The 18,910-nt window shown below is 43.3% G+C and overlaps 1 protein-coding gene across 1 annotated transcript in view; it reads right to left on the bottom strand.

Moving 5' to 3' along the window:
• Window positions 1-13,470: 13,470 nt before the first annotated feature.
• The window catches only part of LOC308684363 (SITS-binding protein), a 37,514-nt gene continuing 32,074 nt past the window's right edge, over window positions 13,471-18,910 (bottom strand). Inside the window, exon 10 of the mRNA XM_081355534.1 lies at window positions 13,471-17,168. Coding sequence (XP_081211660.1) covers window positions 16,992-17,168 — 177 coding nt within the window. The 3' untranslated portion in view covers window positions 13,471-16,991. The remainder of the gene's footprint in view (window positions 17,169-18,910) is intronic.

Consider the following 18,910-nt stretch of genomic DNA (forward strand, 5'->3'; position numbering starts at 1 on the left):
TGTCATTTTTATTAATATGACTAGGCGGCAGAGCTTCATAAGTATGTGAGTGAATCGTTGATTGTAAACACTGGCTTTCTGGTATCCTTGCGCTGCCAACAACACTAGAAAGCAAAGCAGTGCTGTCGCTAGACCATTTTTCAGTACGTAAGTAGTAAGAGTTAAAATACGCCTTGGCCTTGTTTCCTCGCTGTGTTCGTCCTCCTTCACTTTTACCAGTGGAATCCTCGACTTGCACTCAGTCAGACGATTATTCATAAGCAGAGGTGAGGTAAACTTTAAGGCTAACGCTGATTTTTGTGATGATAATGAGTAGTATGTGAATTTAGTTGAATGGACATCCCATTTTTCAGATCTAAAAGAATGCTTACTTATCTCTTATAATATGGCATGGTTTGTGGATCCCCTCCCCCCCACACTTGGGTAACATTTTTGGGGGTCCCTCGCAAAAACTTTTCCGTTCAGCTGCGAAACTTTGCGTTCGCTTGCAAAGAGCTCAAAAGGTTTTGCCAGAGAGCGCAAAGTTTCTCAGGGGAACGAAAACATTTTGCGAGAGAACGCAAAAGTATCAACTTATTATTTTTACTCCTCTCATATTTTTCTCCCACCACCAAGGCTGGACTGGGACAAAAAATCGGCCCGGGCATTTTGGCCCAGACCGGCCCACTATATGATCATAAACACCACCCATCTTTGCACGCCCTTAATTATATGCATACCAACTCCTATTCATTAAAACCACTAATGTCATGTAATGAGTGAGTATAGGAACAAGTTAACAGATGAAATAAGTAAAAATTTGACATTTATTAATACAGTTGAACTATACTCCACAGTGATGAATCCTGAAACAAGCTATAAGCTGCATTGGCATAGCAATACCAGTGTTTCTTACAGGATTTTTGTTAAAACTATGGTGGTGGGACCTCGGTCCTTCTAGGGGGGTTCGGGGACATGCCCCCCCGTGAAAAAAATGTGTGCATTTTAAGGTTAAATTCATCAATCTGGTGCACTTTGAGAGTTCAAAATTAAAAGCTTCAACCCATATTCAGTGTGCAAATTAAACAAAGAAAAATTCAAACCTCTTTTAGTTACAGTGTCTATGTACATTACACTACATAATAATAGTTATAACATTAATCGTATGACAGTAATAGCCATATTTTGTAAAACAAATGCACAAAAAAAAGGAAACTTTCATAATTAGTGTTGTACCAATTTCTATACTTGAAAGAGATAAGAGAATGATCTTTTATTTTGACACAAACTGCATCAAGCTTTTATTTTGGCGGAAAACATGGTTTACAAACGCCTCTCATTAAATTTATAGTGAATTGCGGTAATCGTCAACGTTGCAGATGTGGAAATAATCTGTAACTGGGTAATATGGGTTCCTACACTCATGACATAGCCTAAGTGTTTTGAAAGTAGTTCCCTTTCGAGGGAACTCGAACTGCGTCGGTGACGACACTAGGGGAACGCCCTTCAGTGTAGCGCGTCTGAATTTATGAATGAAACCGAATCCAATCCTATTGGCGTTGCGTGATGACGTAGCGTGTGACGGCATAAGCGGATGTATACAAAAGCACGCCGGCACACAGAAATGTCAGCTTTTTGCTATTCAGCAAGCGCTTGTGTGTGTGTTTGAACTAGCGAATCTTGTCCTATATTTCGTCTCATCATGGCAAGCGAACGGTTTACAAAATGTGTGTTCCCATGCCCACGCTTTCTCACGGCTGGGGATACACACGAAATGTGTGTGTCTTGTCTGGGAAGGCAGCACGCTCAAGCAGCTCTCAAGGGGGCTGCTTGCGCTTACTGTGAGTCTATGTCAGTGAGAGTGCTGCATTCTCGGTTGGCTTTGTTTGCCGAGGCAATGCGGCACCTTGCATCGTGGGGATCGCAGAGAGATCTTTTAGACGACAGTGGGACTGCCGAGGCACTTTCCCACTCTTCGTCTGAGAGCTCAGGTTCCCCTATTCCCCGCTCGGGAGCCTGGCCCGCGGCTTCTCCCGCTCGGGGTGATGACCCAGTTTTACACCTCTCTGATTCCGAGGAATTAGATGTGCTTAATGTTGAGGGGGGGGATCCAAATGAAAGACATGATACTGTTCAGCCTGCACCCAGCTATGGTGAGTTAGTGGAGGTTTTAACGCGGGCTGTGGCCAAGCTTGATATTTCTTGGCCACAAGAACGGCAGGAAGTGTGTCCTAAAAGCAAGCTTGATGAGCGCTTCCTACAGCCCCGCACGCAACCTTCACGCCGGTCTCTCCCTTTCTTCCCGGATTTACACAATGAGTTGTGTAAATCCTGGAACAGGCCTCTCTCTGCACGCCTGTCTAACCCCCCGATTTTAAATTACAGTAATATTGTGGGGGTTAGGGATAAGGGATACGGGATAATGCCTCGGGTTGAGGAAGCACTAGCTAGCTACCTTTCACCCGACCTCGCGTCATCCCTGAAGACACCGGCGCTGCCTTCTAAGCCTTGCCGCACCACATCAGCTTTGGTGGGCAGAGCGTATATGGCGGCAGGTCGGGCTGGTGCGAGCCTGCACACAATGGCCATTTTGCAGGCATACCAGGCCGACCTGTTGAGGGATATGGACCAAGGCGAGGGTCCCTCGGGTGAGGATATTGCGGAGCTTCGCAGAGCCACAGATTTGTCCCTCCGGGTTACCAAGGAGACGGCCCGTGCCATCGGTCGCTCCATGTCAGCCCTGGTAACCACGGAGAGACATCTGTGGCTCAACCTATCTGGCATTAAGGAGAAGGACAGGGCCTTCCTACTTGATGCGCCTGTTTCAACCTCGGGTCTGTTTGGAGAAGCTGTCAACACCGTGGTTGACAGGTTTCAGGATGTTAAGAAGCAGGGCGAAGCTTTTAAACAATATCTCCCTCGCCGTTCAAGGTCCAGGAGGGCGGCTGCTAGAGAACAGCCACAGCTGTCTGCCAGTTCCTCTCATCGCCAGGCACAGAAAGCGAGTGTCGCCTCTAGAGCTCCCCCTAAAAAAGCTTGGGACTCTAGACGTCGCTCGTACCCGCAGCCCCCTGAGAGGACGGATCTGAGGACCGTCCTTCAGTCCAGGAAGGCTAAGGGAAAGAGGTCCTAGCTTTTATGAGACCTCAAAGGGCCCCCCCCCCCCCCGAGAGAGAGCGATTGTGGTCCCCTCTCTCGCTGGGCCCTCGGGAAGCTGGCGTCAGTATCACGCCGTCTTTGACGCTTCGGGACACGCTAGCTCCCAGCGAGCACACACTGGTCTGTCTGCCCCAAAGGATTGCAGTCAGTCAGTGTTCGGGTTCGCACACTGTGTGTCATTGTCGGTTCTCCCCTGCCGGTTCTCCGCTTCAGGGGGCCGTCAAAGACCTGCACAAAACATTGGACACCAGCACCGAGGGGCTGGTTCCCTTGGTGAATTTCGCAGAGGCATGGCAAAACCTCGCGAACATTTCTCCTTGGGTCCTGCGCACTGTAAGAACTGGGTACAGACTGCAGTTCCGGGTCCGCCCACCAAAATTCAACGGGGTGGTCTGGACTTCAGTGCACCCAGAGCAGGGTCCAGTGTTGGAACAGGAAGTTCACTTGCTGCTGGGAAAAGGGGCTATAGAGTGTGTTCCCCCACCAGTCAGGGAGTCCGGGTTCTACAGCCGGTACTTCATAGTTCCAAAGAAGGATGGAGGGTTGCGTCCAATTTTAGATCTGAGGCATCTGAATCGGTCTCTGAGGAGGTTCAGGTTCAAGATGCTCACTATTCCCATCATCGTGAGTCAAATTCAATCCGAGGATTGGTTTGTCACGATAGATCTAAAGGACGCCTACTTCCACATCTCCATCCTTCCATCTCACAGGAAGTTCCTGAGGTTTGCTTTCGGGGGCGAAGCTTACCAATATCGGGTTCTTCCGTTCGGCCTAGCACTCTCCCCTCGCACATTTACCAAGTGTATGGATGCAGCTCTAGCACCCCTGAGGCTCGAGGGCATCAGGGTGCTCAATTACATCGACGACTGGTTAATATTGGCCCAGTCGCGAGAGCTGGCGATTCGGCATCGAGATGTCGTCCTCGCCCGCATCCAGAGCCTGGGGTTAAGACTCAACACGAAGAAAAGCGTGTTGACACCAGCCCAGAGAACCACGTTCCTGGGAGTGGTGTGGGACTCGGTCACGATGCGGGCTCAGTTGTCTCCTGCTCGGATCGAGTCTATCCTGACCACCGTGTCCAGATTAAAGCTAGGCCAAGCCGTCACTGTCAAACACTTTCAGAGAGTGTTGGGTCTCATGGCAGCAGCGTCCAGCGTGATACCTTCTGGCCTGCTACACATGAGAGCTTTACAGTGGTGGTTGAGAACCAAGGGGTTTTCCCCGAGGGGAAACCCATTCCGCTTGATAAGGGTTACGCGCAGATGCCTTCGTTCCCTGTCAATTTGGAAGAAGCCTTGGTTCTTGTCCCAGGGTCCCAATTTGGGAGCGTTATGTAGCCGAGTATCTATTTCGACAGACGCCTCCCTCACGGGCTGGGGCGCGGTCATGGACGGCCGTTTTACGAGAGGCCTCTGGCAGGACCATCATTCCTCTTGGCACATAAATTGCCTAGAAATGTTGGCGGTGTTCCGGGCTCTGAGGAGCTTCCTGCCAGACCTCCATGGTCGCCATGTCCTTGTGAGAACCGACAACATGTCGGTGGTGTCTTATTTGAACCGCCAGGGGGGTCTGAGGTCGCGCCCTCTGTGCAGACTGGCGCATCACATCCTCCTGTGGTCCCAGCGGAGACTATCGTCTCTCAGGGCGATGTATGTCCCGGGGGACCAGAATCAGGGAGCAGACGTCCTGTCGAGGCAGGGGCTGAGGCCCGGGGAGTGGCGACTCCACCCAGAGGTGGTGGAAGCCATGTGCGTGAGATTTGGCCCAGTGGAAGTGGATCTTTTCGCGTCTCAAGAGACGTCCCACTGTCCACTGTGGTTCTCTCTCAGGCATCCAGCTCCGCTGGGGCTGGACGCCATGATGCAGACGTGGCCGAGGCTGCGTCTGTACGCATTTCCCCCGATCGCTCTGCTCCCAGCAGTTCTGGAAAGGGTCCGTCGAGACAGAGTCAGTCTACTTTTAGTAGCCCCGTTTTGGCCGGCCCGAGTATGGTTTTCGGACATCATTTCACTCCTGGCAGGCCCGCCATGGCAGATCCCTCTGAGGAGGGACTTGCTGTCCCAGGCGGAGGGCTCAGTTCTCCACCCTCGACCCGAGTTGTGGAAACTGTGGGTCTGGCCCCTGAGGGGGCACAGTACCTAGAAGCCGGCCTGTCAGCTGGAGTGGTCGAGACCATATTAACTTCCAGAGCTCCCTCCACGAGGAAGTTATACGGCCTTAAGTGGAATGTATTTTCCGTTTGGTGCAGAGAGCGTGATTTGGACCCAGTTAACTGCCCAGTGGCTTCAGTACTGGAGTTTCTCCAAGACCGCTTTTCTGCCGGGCTTACCCCGTCCACACTCAAGGTTTATGTGGCTGCCATTGCGGCTTTCCACGCTCCTCTGAGTGATGGCCCGCTGGGGAGGCATCACTTGGTCGTACGCTTCCTACGTGGAGCCTGGAGGATGAGACCTGCGACTCGCACCAGAGTTCCCTCTTGGGACCTGGCAGTGGTTCTCGAAGGGCTGGCCGAGGCTCCCTTCGAACCACTGGAGTCGGCTGAGGACAAGAACCTTTCGTTTAAGGTGGTCTTTTTGTTGGCCATTACTTCTCTGAGGAGAGAGAAGTATCCCAGGCCCGGCTATTTGCCCAAGGTGCCATCTAATGTGGCACGGCCTATGGTTCTGCAGGCATTTCATCCTCCACCTCACGTGACGGTGGATGAGGAGAGGCTTCATCTGCTCTGCCCTGTCAGAGCACTGCAGTGTTATATTCAGAGGTCCTCCTCATGGTGGAAGTCAGACCAGTTGCTGGTGTGTTTTGGGTCGCCCAAGAAGGGGCTTCCCGCCTCTAAACAGACCATCAGCAACTGGATCGTTCAGACTATTTCCCTGGCCTATCAGGTGCGCAAATTGCCTTCACCTATGGCCGTGAGAGCTCACTCCACCAGAGGCATGGCGTCCTCTAGAGCCCTCCTTTCAGGGGTTTCTATCCATGACATATGTGAGGCGGCTGGCTGGGCCACTCCGCACACATTCATGAGGTTTTACAGTCTGGACCTTCCCTCTACACCTGGTGCACGAGTGCTTTCGTCCTAAGTTGTGCCTGAAGACAGCTTCACACTAGGATGAGCGGGGTTCGTTGTGGTATAGTGGGTATCTCGTTCCCCTAGTGTTGTCACCGACGCAGTTCGAGTTCCCTCGAACATGTTCAGTTCGAAGGGCACTGCACACGGTATAGGGAATAAGGGAACATCGATACATCACTTCACAGGAAGTGGAGAGCGACGATCGCCCAACTGTCATTTCGCGCACGTCATCACCATCATCACGGTCATAACTAACGATGGTAAGTATTCATACATTTCGCCATTGTTATACAAATGACAGTATTTTTAACGGTTATTGTTGTGAATATCACATATACTATTTTTGATAATTATAATTTACCTCAGTGAATGCAGCCAGCTTAGCTAGTTTGTAAAGTGAAGTGAAAAAGTAAAGTGATTTTATTTTAGGTAGTTGTAAAATAGTGCAATATAATTGTAAATATATAATATAATAATAAAAATTTAAATATGATGTAGTCCTATATATTTTTGTTATATCATAATCTGCACGACTCCGTTGTTGACTTTCTTTGATGACGTTTGCAGGGCGTTTCAAATGAGCGGTTATTGTCAGTGAAGTCCACTTCAACTGATATACCGTGCTCAGGGAGTAGGGGAGCAGTGAACACTGCGTATGGACCCTGTCGAATGGAACGCACCTCTAGTGTCGTCACCAACGCAGTGTCTCGTTCCCTTTCTCAGGGAACAAGGGTTACATACGTAACCCGAGACATTCTGCTTACCGCAGGCTACACTTTCTCATCTCTCTCCTGATCCTCCTCACTATCCTCATCATCACAGGAGCTGATGAAGGTCAGAAAACATTTTGACACAGTTTACAGTGTCTGCTTTAAGGGCCTGTTTCAATTTTTTCACGCTATTTCTCTGCACATTTCTTGCGTTTCTTCTCCGTCTCGCTGACTATTTTGACAGATACACACTGACACTGCTGCACGCTCGCTCACTCGTTTAAAGTTGTGATTGGGCCAGCCCAGTGTCAGTCAAGAAAAGAGCCAATGGGCCGCTGATCTACGTGTTTCAGGGGCTGGTCTGTCAAAAAAAAAAACTAACACTGACTTTTTTTGACCAATGCATTACACTGGCACAAACCCAGCGCCGCCAATTAAGCAAAACAAAACAAACCGAATGGGCCGCCGATAGGGTTGCAAAATTATGGGAATTTTCAAAGATGGAAACTTTCCATGGGAATTAATGGTAATTTAAGGGAATTAACAGGAATTTATGGGAATAAACGGGAATAAACTGGGAACTTTCAAATTTGCAGGTTGGCTCTTCATAGGGAACTTAAATATAGTTGAGGAAAGTATATTTTAGCATAATCTTGACTAAAACAAACAGATGCCATTCAAATACACTTGAATATCCATGCCATTCCTCAATCACATGCACATAGCACACTGCTTACTGCATGGCTATTGAGACCACACCCCCTACTGGCACTGTGCATGCCTCCATCACATGTACAGAAGCCCAAAGCACAAGACTATTGAAGGCCACATTTGAGCCTGTGGACTAAACAAAGTGAAGTAAGTTTTGATGATATTATGGGGAAATATATTTATTAAATGTTTAAATTGCAAATATCACAAACAAATGTATTCATCTAGTAGATAGCAAGCTGATAAGTTAGATCCTAAATAAGCTAGCATAACTTTATTTACCACATAAGTAGGGCTGGGCAGTATGACGGTATATATCGTTACCACGTAAGAAAATGTCAACCGTAACAGATTTTTTTATTCCGTGTATACCGCGACATGTAAATAAGTAGGCGTGGTTAACTCGCGTGCAGCGTGCGTGAGACTGAGACACTGATATTTGTCAAAGAAACATGAAGAAAGACCAAGAGCACGTCGGCCCACCAGGAAAATGCCCGGTATGCCCAATGGCCAGTCCAGCCATGCCCACCACCATGTCCCTTTAGGGGCTCTGTAAAACCATGCGTGCGGCCCAGGCTATTGTTGAAGGATTTTTTCTTGTACAGGCACTGTACACAGTGCATAAAGTATTAAAGTGTTTCTGTTGCTACATGAAGCGGCAAATCTCACCAATCGGTTACGTCCAGTCACAGCCAAAGTCAAACACAACACACCTATGGCTGGCCACAGACTTGAAGATTTTAATCACCTAGGCATGCAGACTGCTTTTACAAACATTTCTGAAAAATGAGGCGCTCTCAGGAGCTCAATTAATTCTTGTGATAGGTTGCCAAATGTGCAATAAGTCCATTTGTGAAATTTCATCTCTACTAAATATTCTACGGTCAACTGTTAGTGGTATTATAACAAAGTGGAAGCAATTCGGAAAAACAGCAACTCAGTCACGAAGTGGTAGGCCATGTAAAATCACAGAGCAGGGTCAGCACATGCTAAGGCTCACAGTGCTCAGAAGTCGGCAAATTTCTGTAGAGTCAATAGCTACAGACCTCCAAACTTCGTGTGGCCTTCAGATTAGGTCAAGAACAGTGCGTTGGGCCCTTAGTTCCAGGGAAAGGAACTCTTAATGCTTCAGCATACCAAGACATTTTGGACAATTTCATGCTCCCAACTTTGTGGGAACAGTTTGGGGATGCTCCTGTTCCAACATGACTGTGCACCAGTGCACAAAGCAAGGTCCATAAAGACATGGATGAGCGAGTTTGGTGTGGAGGAACTTGACTGGCCTGCACAGAGTCCTGACCTCAACCCGATAGAACAGCTTTGGGATGAATTAGAGCGGAGGCCTTCTCGTCCGACATCAGTGCCTGACCTCACAAATGCGCTTCTAGAAGAATGGTCAAAAAAACCCATAAACACACTCCTAAACCTTGTGGACAGCCTTCCCAGAAGAGCTGATGCTGTTATAGCGGCAAAGGATGGGCCAACTCCATATTAAACCCTACGGATTAAGAATGTGATGTCATTAAAGTTCATGTGCATGTAAAGGCAGACGTCCCAAAACTTTTCTCAATATAGTGTGTTTCATCTTTTAATAGACTACATCTTCAGCTGCTACACTATGGGCAACCAGCTGGGGCAAGCTGGTTTTGGCATGGTGATCTTAAAGCAAGTAAATATATGTGAAACCTGATCTAGAAAGCAATTGTCTTATCTCATCCTTCTGACATCACTTTAAAGTCTCCTAGTGTAGTCTCCAAGTTAATTGCTTGTTTTGCTGATCAGATGGCCCTAAAATACATCACGAAGACCAAAGACATGGAATGTGTGTTCCTGGTAAGTAGACTGGACTATCCAAAAAAATATAAAACATCTCATATTAACAATCACAGACATTTTTTTTTTTTTTTTTTTTTTTACAATTAACAAAGAGGTCTAAGACTGGGATAAATCCCTATTTAAGAAACCACCTCTATCTAACCATGATAAAAGTTAGATGCCTAACGCCAAACCCTTTCCATAGAAGATCGCCCTCACAATACTGGCAAATAAAGGCCCAGGCATGCCAGAGATCTGCTGCTGGACTGGCAGGACCACCCAGACCCTTTTTTCATGGTCCTCGAATGTTCCTCTCCCTGTTAGAATTTAGTTGACTTCCTGAGGCGTCGCAGTGGAAGCCTCGAAGAGGGGCTAGCGAGTCATGTGACGATTAAGCAACGCACATGTGCTGTTTCCACTGTGACATCAAATTGGAGAACCTTCTCATTAACAGGCAGACATCCGAAGTATGCAAGGACATGTTCTCCCAGCATCTGAATGCATGAGTTTTATTCGGGTTATAGTCCGTCCGTCTCGGGTAAACCCAGCCCGATCTGCCGGCGATTTGATTTCGCCATGCAGCTCAGGCTGGAAACCTGTACATTTATCTCTGCTGCTTCCTTTACAAATTTGCGGGAACCAATCACAAACTGGCCTATCCACCTAGCGCGCAATTGGCGGGTTTATCCAATCCAATTCCAGAGCCGTTACAGCTCTGTCCAATTCCTTTTAACCTCTCGACGATGCTCAATGGTTTCTTTTTAGAAAACAAATCGCTCGAGTGGGTGTAAATAGCACTAACTTTCATGTTTTTTTTTTTGCCTAACCTGCAAAAATCGCTCGATGCCATTGTTGCATCTGCAAACCGCTGATCAACATATTTGTTGACACATTTCTTGCCTGGAGTTTTCGCGTAGCTCTGCAAAGTACGTCACCCGGATCGTTGGTCTGATTGGTTGAAGGACTAATTGTGTACAGAGTCATTTGAACTATGCCCGTTGATCTTGCCTCTTGTGCAGTAGAAAATACAGAGCAGACTCCCCAGACCAATGTTCAATCTTAAAAGATTGAGCTTGGTCTGGTGATAGCCAGACAACTGTCCGTCCTTTGTTTGGTTGAAAATTGAAATTCAATACAAATATTGTTTGTACATAAAACTAATGATAATTTGAAAAGAGTGGTGGTGACCCAGTCTAAAATGTAGGCCTATCTATGTATTTGTTAAAGCTGTTTATTAAGCATGTTATTTGTTTCTCCAGTAGATGGCGTCTCTTGAACATGTAATATGTTCATATTTAATCACAGTCTGTGGAGGGCTTTTTGGCGTGAAATCTCTACGCAATTATGTTTTTGCTCTGTAAAATAGCTGCAGGGCCATACATGTATCTATGTTTGTCAACTGTAACCTACATATAAATCCACACTCTGCCCTCTTCTTAGAATGCCCACTTTCACCACAGTGTCCTTTGGTGTGACAAACAGAAAAAGGGTTATTATATATGTGCTTTATTCCTTTAAATGTTTTATGTACCAAAGTATATAATATGTTGTAATATATTAGTAGGTTAGTGTATTGTCCTATTATATAACACAACTGTAATATATAAGTTAGTATATTTATATCATATTACACAACAAATAGGCTGACCATCAAAGTGACATCTTAATATTTATATATTTTTGTCACACTTTATATGTCTTATTTTCTTTTCCACATTGTTTCCACTAATCTTTGGAAAACCTTTATTAGGAGCAAAATCATTGGTTGTACTGGAAATCACAACTGTAGATACACAATTTCATTTTATTTTTTTAATTCAAGTTGATTCAAGATTAACCCCAGAACATTCTTTTAACACTGAATAAAAAGGTATGACTCAAGTAGGCCTAAGTAATATTCCCAGTCAAATTTCCTGCAAGATTGCCGCTTCTCATTTGTCAATACATGGAAGCATTCAAGTAAAGGGAACTATATAAAAGGTCAGTTCCTATAGGTGTACCGGTAATCCTAATAGTATCCTGCATCTTATTTCTAACGCATAGACAGTTGTACCACCCTGCTAGCTGTGGGTCTTAAAGGATATTCTGTTGGTCCTCAGATACCGTATATCAGGCAGACTCTTAAAACCATTGCAAGGTGACAAATATCTCATAAGTGCAAAACAGGAAGCACACACATTTTCTCTACAGTGTTACTCCCAGTGAAGACATTCAATAACCCATTTCCACAGCAGCTTATATTTCGGGGATTGCGTTCTTGTCTGCCAAGACCATCAACACTTTCAGCCTAAATATGGAGGATGTTTATAGGTAGGCTACTATTCTTAAAGGTGCATTCAGTGTGTTTTCCCCTTATTAAGTTTTTATAAAAGTCATCCAAATCGCATACAGGCGTAATACATTTCTATAAAAAGTGTTTTAATTATGTATTGCACAGCTCGGGTCACCCCTTATTATCGTGGGGGGGGGGGGGGCGGGTATTTGAGCCGCTGTATTTGAAGAAACATCCTCACAGCAGCATTCATTTTTTGTTTGTCATTGACTAAGGTAATTTCAGCCTAACACAAAGTAAAGTATTCACTTTTTAATGAAAATATGAAAAACTTTACTAGATTAGCTATAAATGTGATGTGGAAACGCATAATCAGAGTCTGTGAAAAGGGTCGGTATTGATCGCTCTTTAAGACTAGTACTCTCAGTGTAATTTACATACAACTCAAAGATGATCGTGCTGAACCTGTAGCTCAAACAGCAGAGCATTGGCACTTGTAACACCAAGGTCATGGGTTCGAATCCCAGGGAAAGCAAGAACTGATAAGAATGTAAATGTGTTCTTTGAAATGCAATGTAAGTCACTTTGGATAAAAGCGTCTGCCAAATGCATAAATGTAAAATGTAAGCGTCCATTGTGGTACAGGTACAGGTAGTTAAAATACACCAACCAACAGCAATGCCATGCCATAGACGACTGAAAGCACGTTTAATGTGCGTACTACCTCAAAAAAATGTTTGGTCTATTGCATGCTGTTATTCAAAACACAGAAAGTTCTCCAAACCACATCTCGACTATTATCAGATGCCACACACTTTTCACACTAGTTAAAAAAAACTTTTCATACGAAACTTTTTCACTTTAACAGACTATTTTAAAAGTAGCCTCAGCCCACAATTTCACAACTAGTGTAGTTTGTGTGCAGCTGTGGAGTCTGAGGAAAGACATTTATAGTTAGCTGTATGATGTGACTTTTATCTGATGAACTCGTGAAACACCAGCAGAGCAAATTTTATAGGTAAACTATTCTTACACGTCTCTTTTTTACCTATGCCTGTAATGGAATAGGTAGGGCTCCCTGCATGTGTTTTCCAAATGATTCTGTATGCATGCTCCTACTATAAATAATTTATATTGGGTTTAAGTGGAATTAGTGCAGGTTTTCATCGTCAGCAGAGCCACTGATACTGTGAGAGTGGAGGCTTACTTGAATATCCCTGTGTTTATTGAAGGGTCAGATGTTGGCTACTTCTACAATGACAAAGGTGGGAATTCCAACACCTCTAAATTGGTGTATTTCTATCTGCATGCAATTCTACACATACTGTATACATATATTATGCATATGGTAATTATGTGTTCGAGACTTAAGTGAATGAATTATATTCTATTCTGCAATGAAGCCTTTGCCTATATTTTGCATTGTGCCATTTTCACAGTTATTCTCATTATTATTTACATATTTCGCCTGAATGATTAAATCGTTGAATGTGTAAATTGTTTAGATATTTAATAATACTATGCAATATTATGTAATATATCTACATAAAATTACACATATAATACTCATGTTAGCATAACATTTTAAATAGTAAATTTTCCTCCCCAATTTATAATAATGAGAATATTTAGCAACAACAGAAAAGCCCAAAATTTTCCCAAAATTGGCTTATATTTCTTTTGACTTTGGGGTAGAATGAATGGGACAATATCTTGACAGGTTTCATAGGATTTAGTTTGCAAACAACAGGCTCCTATACAGTAACAAAATGTAAACTTTATTGCAGATTGACATCTCTATTTTTCAGATTAACAGAAGACAGAAAAGTTGAGTCATATATGATATATGCATATTGTTGATTGGCTTGTGGCACCTGATTTCTAAAAAGAAAACGTCAAAGATTGCTCAGCAGGGAACTTTTCAGAATATCATTTTCATAGCGTAGCATTTTAATATAAAATACAAGCAAAACAAGGCTCCCAAAACACCATTCTATATAAGATCATCAAAATTAGTCTCTTCTGTAAAAGCTCAAATGAAAAGAGCATCAAGAGATTAAGACATTAACAGTGCGCTGGGGCGTAAGACATTTTCTTTCTTTTGGATTTGATATCTTTGACCTGAGAAACCTGCAGATACAGTAAACATTCAAAATCACAGTGATGATTAAGAGGACATTCCCAGTAGGCCACACGTATCAGGTGATACTGATCAAGTTCTCCTCTCTCTGCACTGTAGATTCACATGGTGGTGATTGTGATTTAGTGTTTTAGCACAGGGACCAATGATCCAAGGTTGGACCTTGTCAAGACAAGAGATTCACAAGCTGAGTAGCAGCACATCTATCAAATTATTTTAAAAGTTCATCTGGATTTTGCCAAACTCAGGTAAAGTGCCCCTATTATGCTTTTTTCGAATATTGCCATTCATGCAGTGTGTAACATAGCTATTTGTGAATGTAAAAGGTCTCCAAAGTTTTAAAGATCAAAGTGCACAACACATTGATTGTCTCCTAAAAGAAAGAATCAATTTCGGAAGTGCCGAAAAAGTCTCACTTTCTGTTACAAATCTAGGTTTGTAACACCCTTGTATAATGCCAGCCTATGGTCTTCGTTGGCTGCCTGCGAACATCTACTTTGACCCTCAAACACTGTAGTTGTCGCTGTTTTCTACTTTGCGAAAGCACATCCACTTTAGCCTGGCCCTACCAGACTCTCGTACATTTCATTTGTACAGAGAGTCTGGCCAGTCTCCATTGACAAGCGTTAACTTCCTTGAAGGCAGGTACTCTGTTGAAGTTTAAAACTATTGGATCTGCCCAGAGCCACTCTGGATCTGTCATAACCAATCGCTAACGTTTGGTCGTGACGTAAACCCTACAACTCAAACAAGCGCACAACCTCAACGTTCTCAGCCACTCCCTCTGTTCGCTGATTGGACCGGTTAAAATGTGGCCGGAGAAAACCTAAGAATATACCGCAAACCCAGCCAGGATACATCTACTTTGCATCCACATCCAAAAGATGAGGACTCATGCACGAATTAATACAGTAAAATCGTCGCCATCCTTACTGTCCGTTTACGTGGAGCATTGAATTGCGATTACAATCGATTTAAAAATGGCCAATCCGAATGAAAATGCTGCTTGTAAGCACCTCAATTGAAATTAAAGTGCACAAACTGATTAAAATTGTAATCGGTTTGAGAGGGGTGGGAAAATACTTTTTCTAATCCATTCTATATGACCTGTAAACACTTGATTAGATTGAAAACCGAAATCAGAGCAGAGTAGACCAATCACAACAGACTGGGACATCTGACCAATCAGAGCAGAGTAGACCAATCACAACAGACTGGGGCGTCTGACCAATCAGAGCAGAGTAGATCAATCACAATTGAGGCATTTGACCAATCAGAGCAGAGTAGACTAATCACAACAGACTGGGCCATCTGACCAATCAGAGCAGAGTAGACCAATCACAACAAACTGGGACATCTGACCAATCAGAGCAGAGTAGACCAATCACAGCAGACTGGGTCTTCTGACCAATCAGAGTAGAGTAGAAAAAACACACCAGACTGAGTAGACCAATCACAGCAGGCTGGGTCATCTGACAAATCAGAACAGAGTAGAACAATCACAGCAGACTAGTCCGTCTGACCAATCAGAGCAGAGTAGACCAATCACAGCAGACTGGGTCATCTGACCAATCAGAACAGAGAAGACCAATCACAGCAGACTGGGTCATCTGACCAATCAGAGCAGAGTAGACCAATCACAGCAGACTGGGTCATCTGACCAATCAGAACAGAGAAGACCAATCACAGCAGACTAGTCCATCTGACCAATCAGAGCAGAGTAGACCAATCACATCAGACTGGGTCACTTGACCAATCAGAACAGAGAAGACCAATCACAGCAGACTGGGTCATCTGACCAATCAGAACAGAGTAGGCTCTCGGAAGGAGGGGTTTAGACTGAATCCTTGATCGAGCTGTTTCAGACAATGAGAGAAAAGAGCCAATGCTGCAATGTATATTATGAGAAAATGAAAGTGTTTTTGACCTTTTCTGATGCATGTAAACCGATTGTAGGAGACCTCCAAAAGAATTTAGGAACCTTTAATATTGCATAATAGGAGCACTTTAAACCACAATTCTACAGGACAAATGTTGCCCTCAGACTGTAAAATCATTTGTAATGGTGGAATTCAGCTTTCTAACAATTAGCAACTATATTTCATAAAACCAGGTATTTTAAACATGACCACATAATGTACAAATGCCGCTACAAGTTTTTCTAGAGTTAAGGCAGACGTCGTCAACGAATGATTAAGTTTAGTCTGAAGTGATATAAATACAAAACTCTAATTCTACCTTCAATAATGTCCTACAGTATGAATTAATTAATATCTAGAAATACCATATTGGTTAATCTGGTCAATTGTAAGAATCTAAACAAATAATTATTAAAATCAGCATAATATCAAAATCTCTCAAAAACAACCATTATGAAGAAACAATTTGTCCTTGTGTGTTCTGCATTAAAACTAAGACTGTACAGCTATGAAAAAAATTATTTACCATTGGCTCATATTCTACTACTATTGATTGATCTTCAATATTCTTGTATATGTAGTAAAAAAAATGATTGTGCTATTCACGTTAAAAGCCCTTAATTTCAGTCTCCTCAATCAATAAGTGCTTCTCTCACAGTTCATGCTGAAAAATTTGCATCAAAAAAACACCATGAGAACTTGAGGTACAGTTAAAACATTACAAGCTACAGCAAGTATTCAGCAAAGTTCAAGTAAAAACCCAGCTGAGATGAGTGATGTTTAAGGTTTTCATCTTCATCCATTTAGCGCATTGGTTTGTCCTTGTAGAGTCTTTCTCAATTTTCATTCGATTGTTTGGTCTTCGTAAAATTCCATTGATTGTTTTTAAGCAAAGGGTTTGATTTCTAGCTCCATATCATGATAACAATTTAACTTTAAGAGGCTATAAGATTTTTATAAATTTAACAAATGTAAACGGCATTCTGAAGAAGTAAAAATCCCCCCAAAAATCTCATGAAACAACAAAACATGTGGTGAAGAAAAACGAGAGGGATCTAAAAATCATGAGAAAATACAGATCACTTTGATTTTTAAAGTGCAAATGTAAAATTATCTTCTACCTAATCTCAAGATTCCTTGAGACGCAGATAATGGTCTTTATGGAAAGTGCAATTTGAGATCAGCACAAAAGAAAATAGAAAAAAGTTGTAAGTAAGCCTCAGGATCTCCGTCGTACAAAAACTGGCACGTCCCCAAGGCCGACCGGGTAACTTTCCAGAAACGTCCCTCCATCAAACACTTGAGCATTGTTAGTGTCCTGCCACTGAAAGGCACTCTCTGGCAGGTAAATGTCTCTTTGTAAAGCCCCTTTCTCTGTAACCGGAGCAACAAGAACCTAGAAAACAAAAGAGAACAACTTCAAGTATACAATAACGGAGATCACATAACCCTCTGGTGCTCTTTGCATGGCCGTCAAAAATGACAGAATTGTTTTTGTTTTTTTCAATGAAATGAACGTACTATATTTTAGTTTGATAATGTTTTTTCTTTAATATTTTGTATTTTTAGGGGATTTTATGGATTATATATGCTGTAGTTATCCATTTATTCACTTTTTGAGCATGGACCTGAAAATCAAATTTCCAACTTAAACTGTCATAAATCTTTAATGCTTTGGAACGAAGACTTGTTTGGTCTCATTTTAAAGATGACACTTGGGGCCCTATTTTAACGATCTGAAACGCAAGTGCCAAAGCGCAAAGCGCAAGTAACTTTGTGGGCGGGTCTTGGCGCTGTTGCTATTTTCCCGGCGGGATAAATGACTCTTGCGCCCGGCGCAAATCTAAAATGGGTTGGTCTGAAGTAGCTTCATTATTCATAGGTGTGGTTTGGGCGTAACGTGAAATAAACCAATCAGAGCGTCATCTCACATTCCCTTTAAGATCAGGCGCGCTTTTTCTAAAGCGGATTCCTATTGTAACGGCGGATTTGCCAGGCGTGCGCCAGGAGCGGTCCACGTGAAATAAACCAATCAGAGCGTCATCTCACATTCCCTTTAAGAGCAGGCGCGCTTTTTCTAAAGCGGATTCCTATTGTAACGGCGGATTTGCTAGGCGTGCGCCAGGAGCGGTCCACAGCCAAGGAGAGCAACGCTCTCGTCAGGGACGTTGGGGATGGAGAAACCCACCCAAATTAACTTCGGTTAAACAGGCGTATGATAATTTGGGTAAATTTGTAAGCTAGATGTATGCTTTTATAATAAATTGTCTATCTATCTATCTATCTATCTATCTATCTATCTATCTATCTATCTATCTATCTATCTATCTATCTATCTATCTATCTATCTATCTATCGTAATAATGTATGATTTGCAAAAAATGAAAACTGCTGCTTCTGTGTAGATGAGAGAATCAAAGTGTATGCGCGTTGTGCACACGCTACATTGATTATGGCCAAGCATGCGCCCTTAAAATAGCATATGAATAACATACGCAATGCGCCACTGACTTTAAACTATTTTTTCCTGGTTAGTGGCGCAATTGTTTTCTAAACCTGCAAAATAGCATGAAGGAACATTTGCGCCGGAACACGCCTCTTTTTTTGCGCTGAACCGCCCAGGGAGCGCAAGTTCATTCCCTAGTTTAGCGATGTGCTTCTGTGGAGGGAAAAGCGCGCTTTGCACGGGTGCAAAATAGGAATGATACATGCGTCGGTGTACAAAGTCAATTGCGCTGGGTGCAAGATAGGGCCCTTGGTAGAGTATTGCTGAAGTGAAAAAAGTTTAAAAAGTGAACTTGGAAAAAGTTAGTTTTACATTTATTGCTGTGAAAATTGCAAAAAAAGATTTTCAATCTTTATATGAAATATATATTTTCCAAAACACATTTTACTCAAAAAATTTGGGAAAATCAACGCCATACATCTAAACAAGCTATGTTCCAAATTTGAGGTTGATATCTCAAAAAATTAGTTTTCAGTAAGATTTTGTTTGGGCGTAGTACCAAATGTTTCCACTAGATGAACTTCGTCTCCCATTCATTTCCAATGTGCTTATTTTTTACCACGAACAATAGAAGTGTGACCATTTAACCTTTTCGAATCATGTCCATGGTTTTCACCTTTACCAAGTTTCTT

Source organism: Scardinius erythrophthalmus (assembly GCF_964197995.2).
Source record: "Scardinius erythrophthalmus genome assembly, chromosome: 24".
Taxonomy (NCBI): domain Eukaryota; kingdom Metazoa; phylum Chordata; class Actinopteri; order Cypriniformes; family Leuciscidae; genus Scardinius; species Scardinius erythrophthalmus.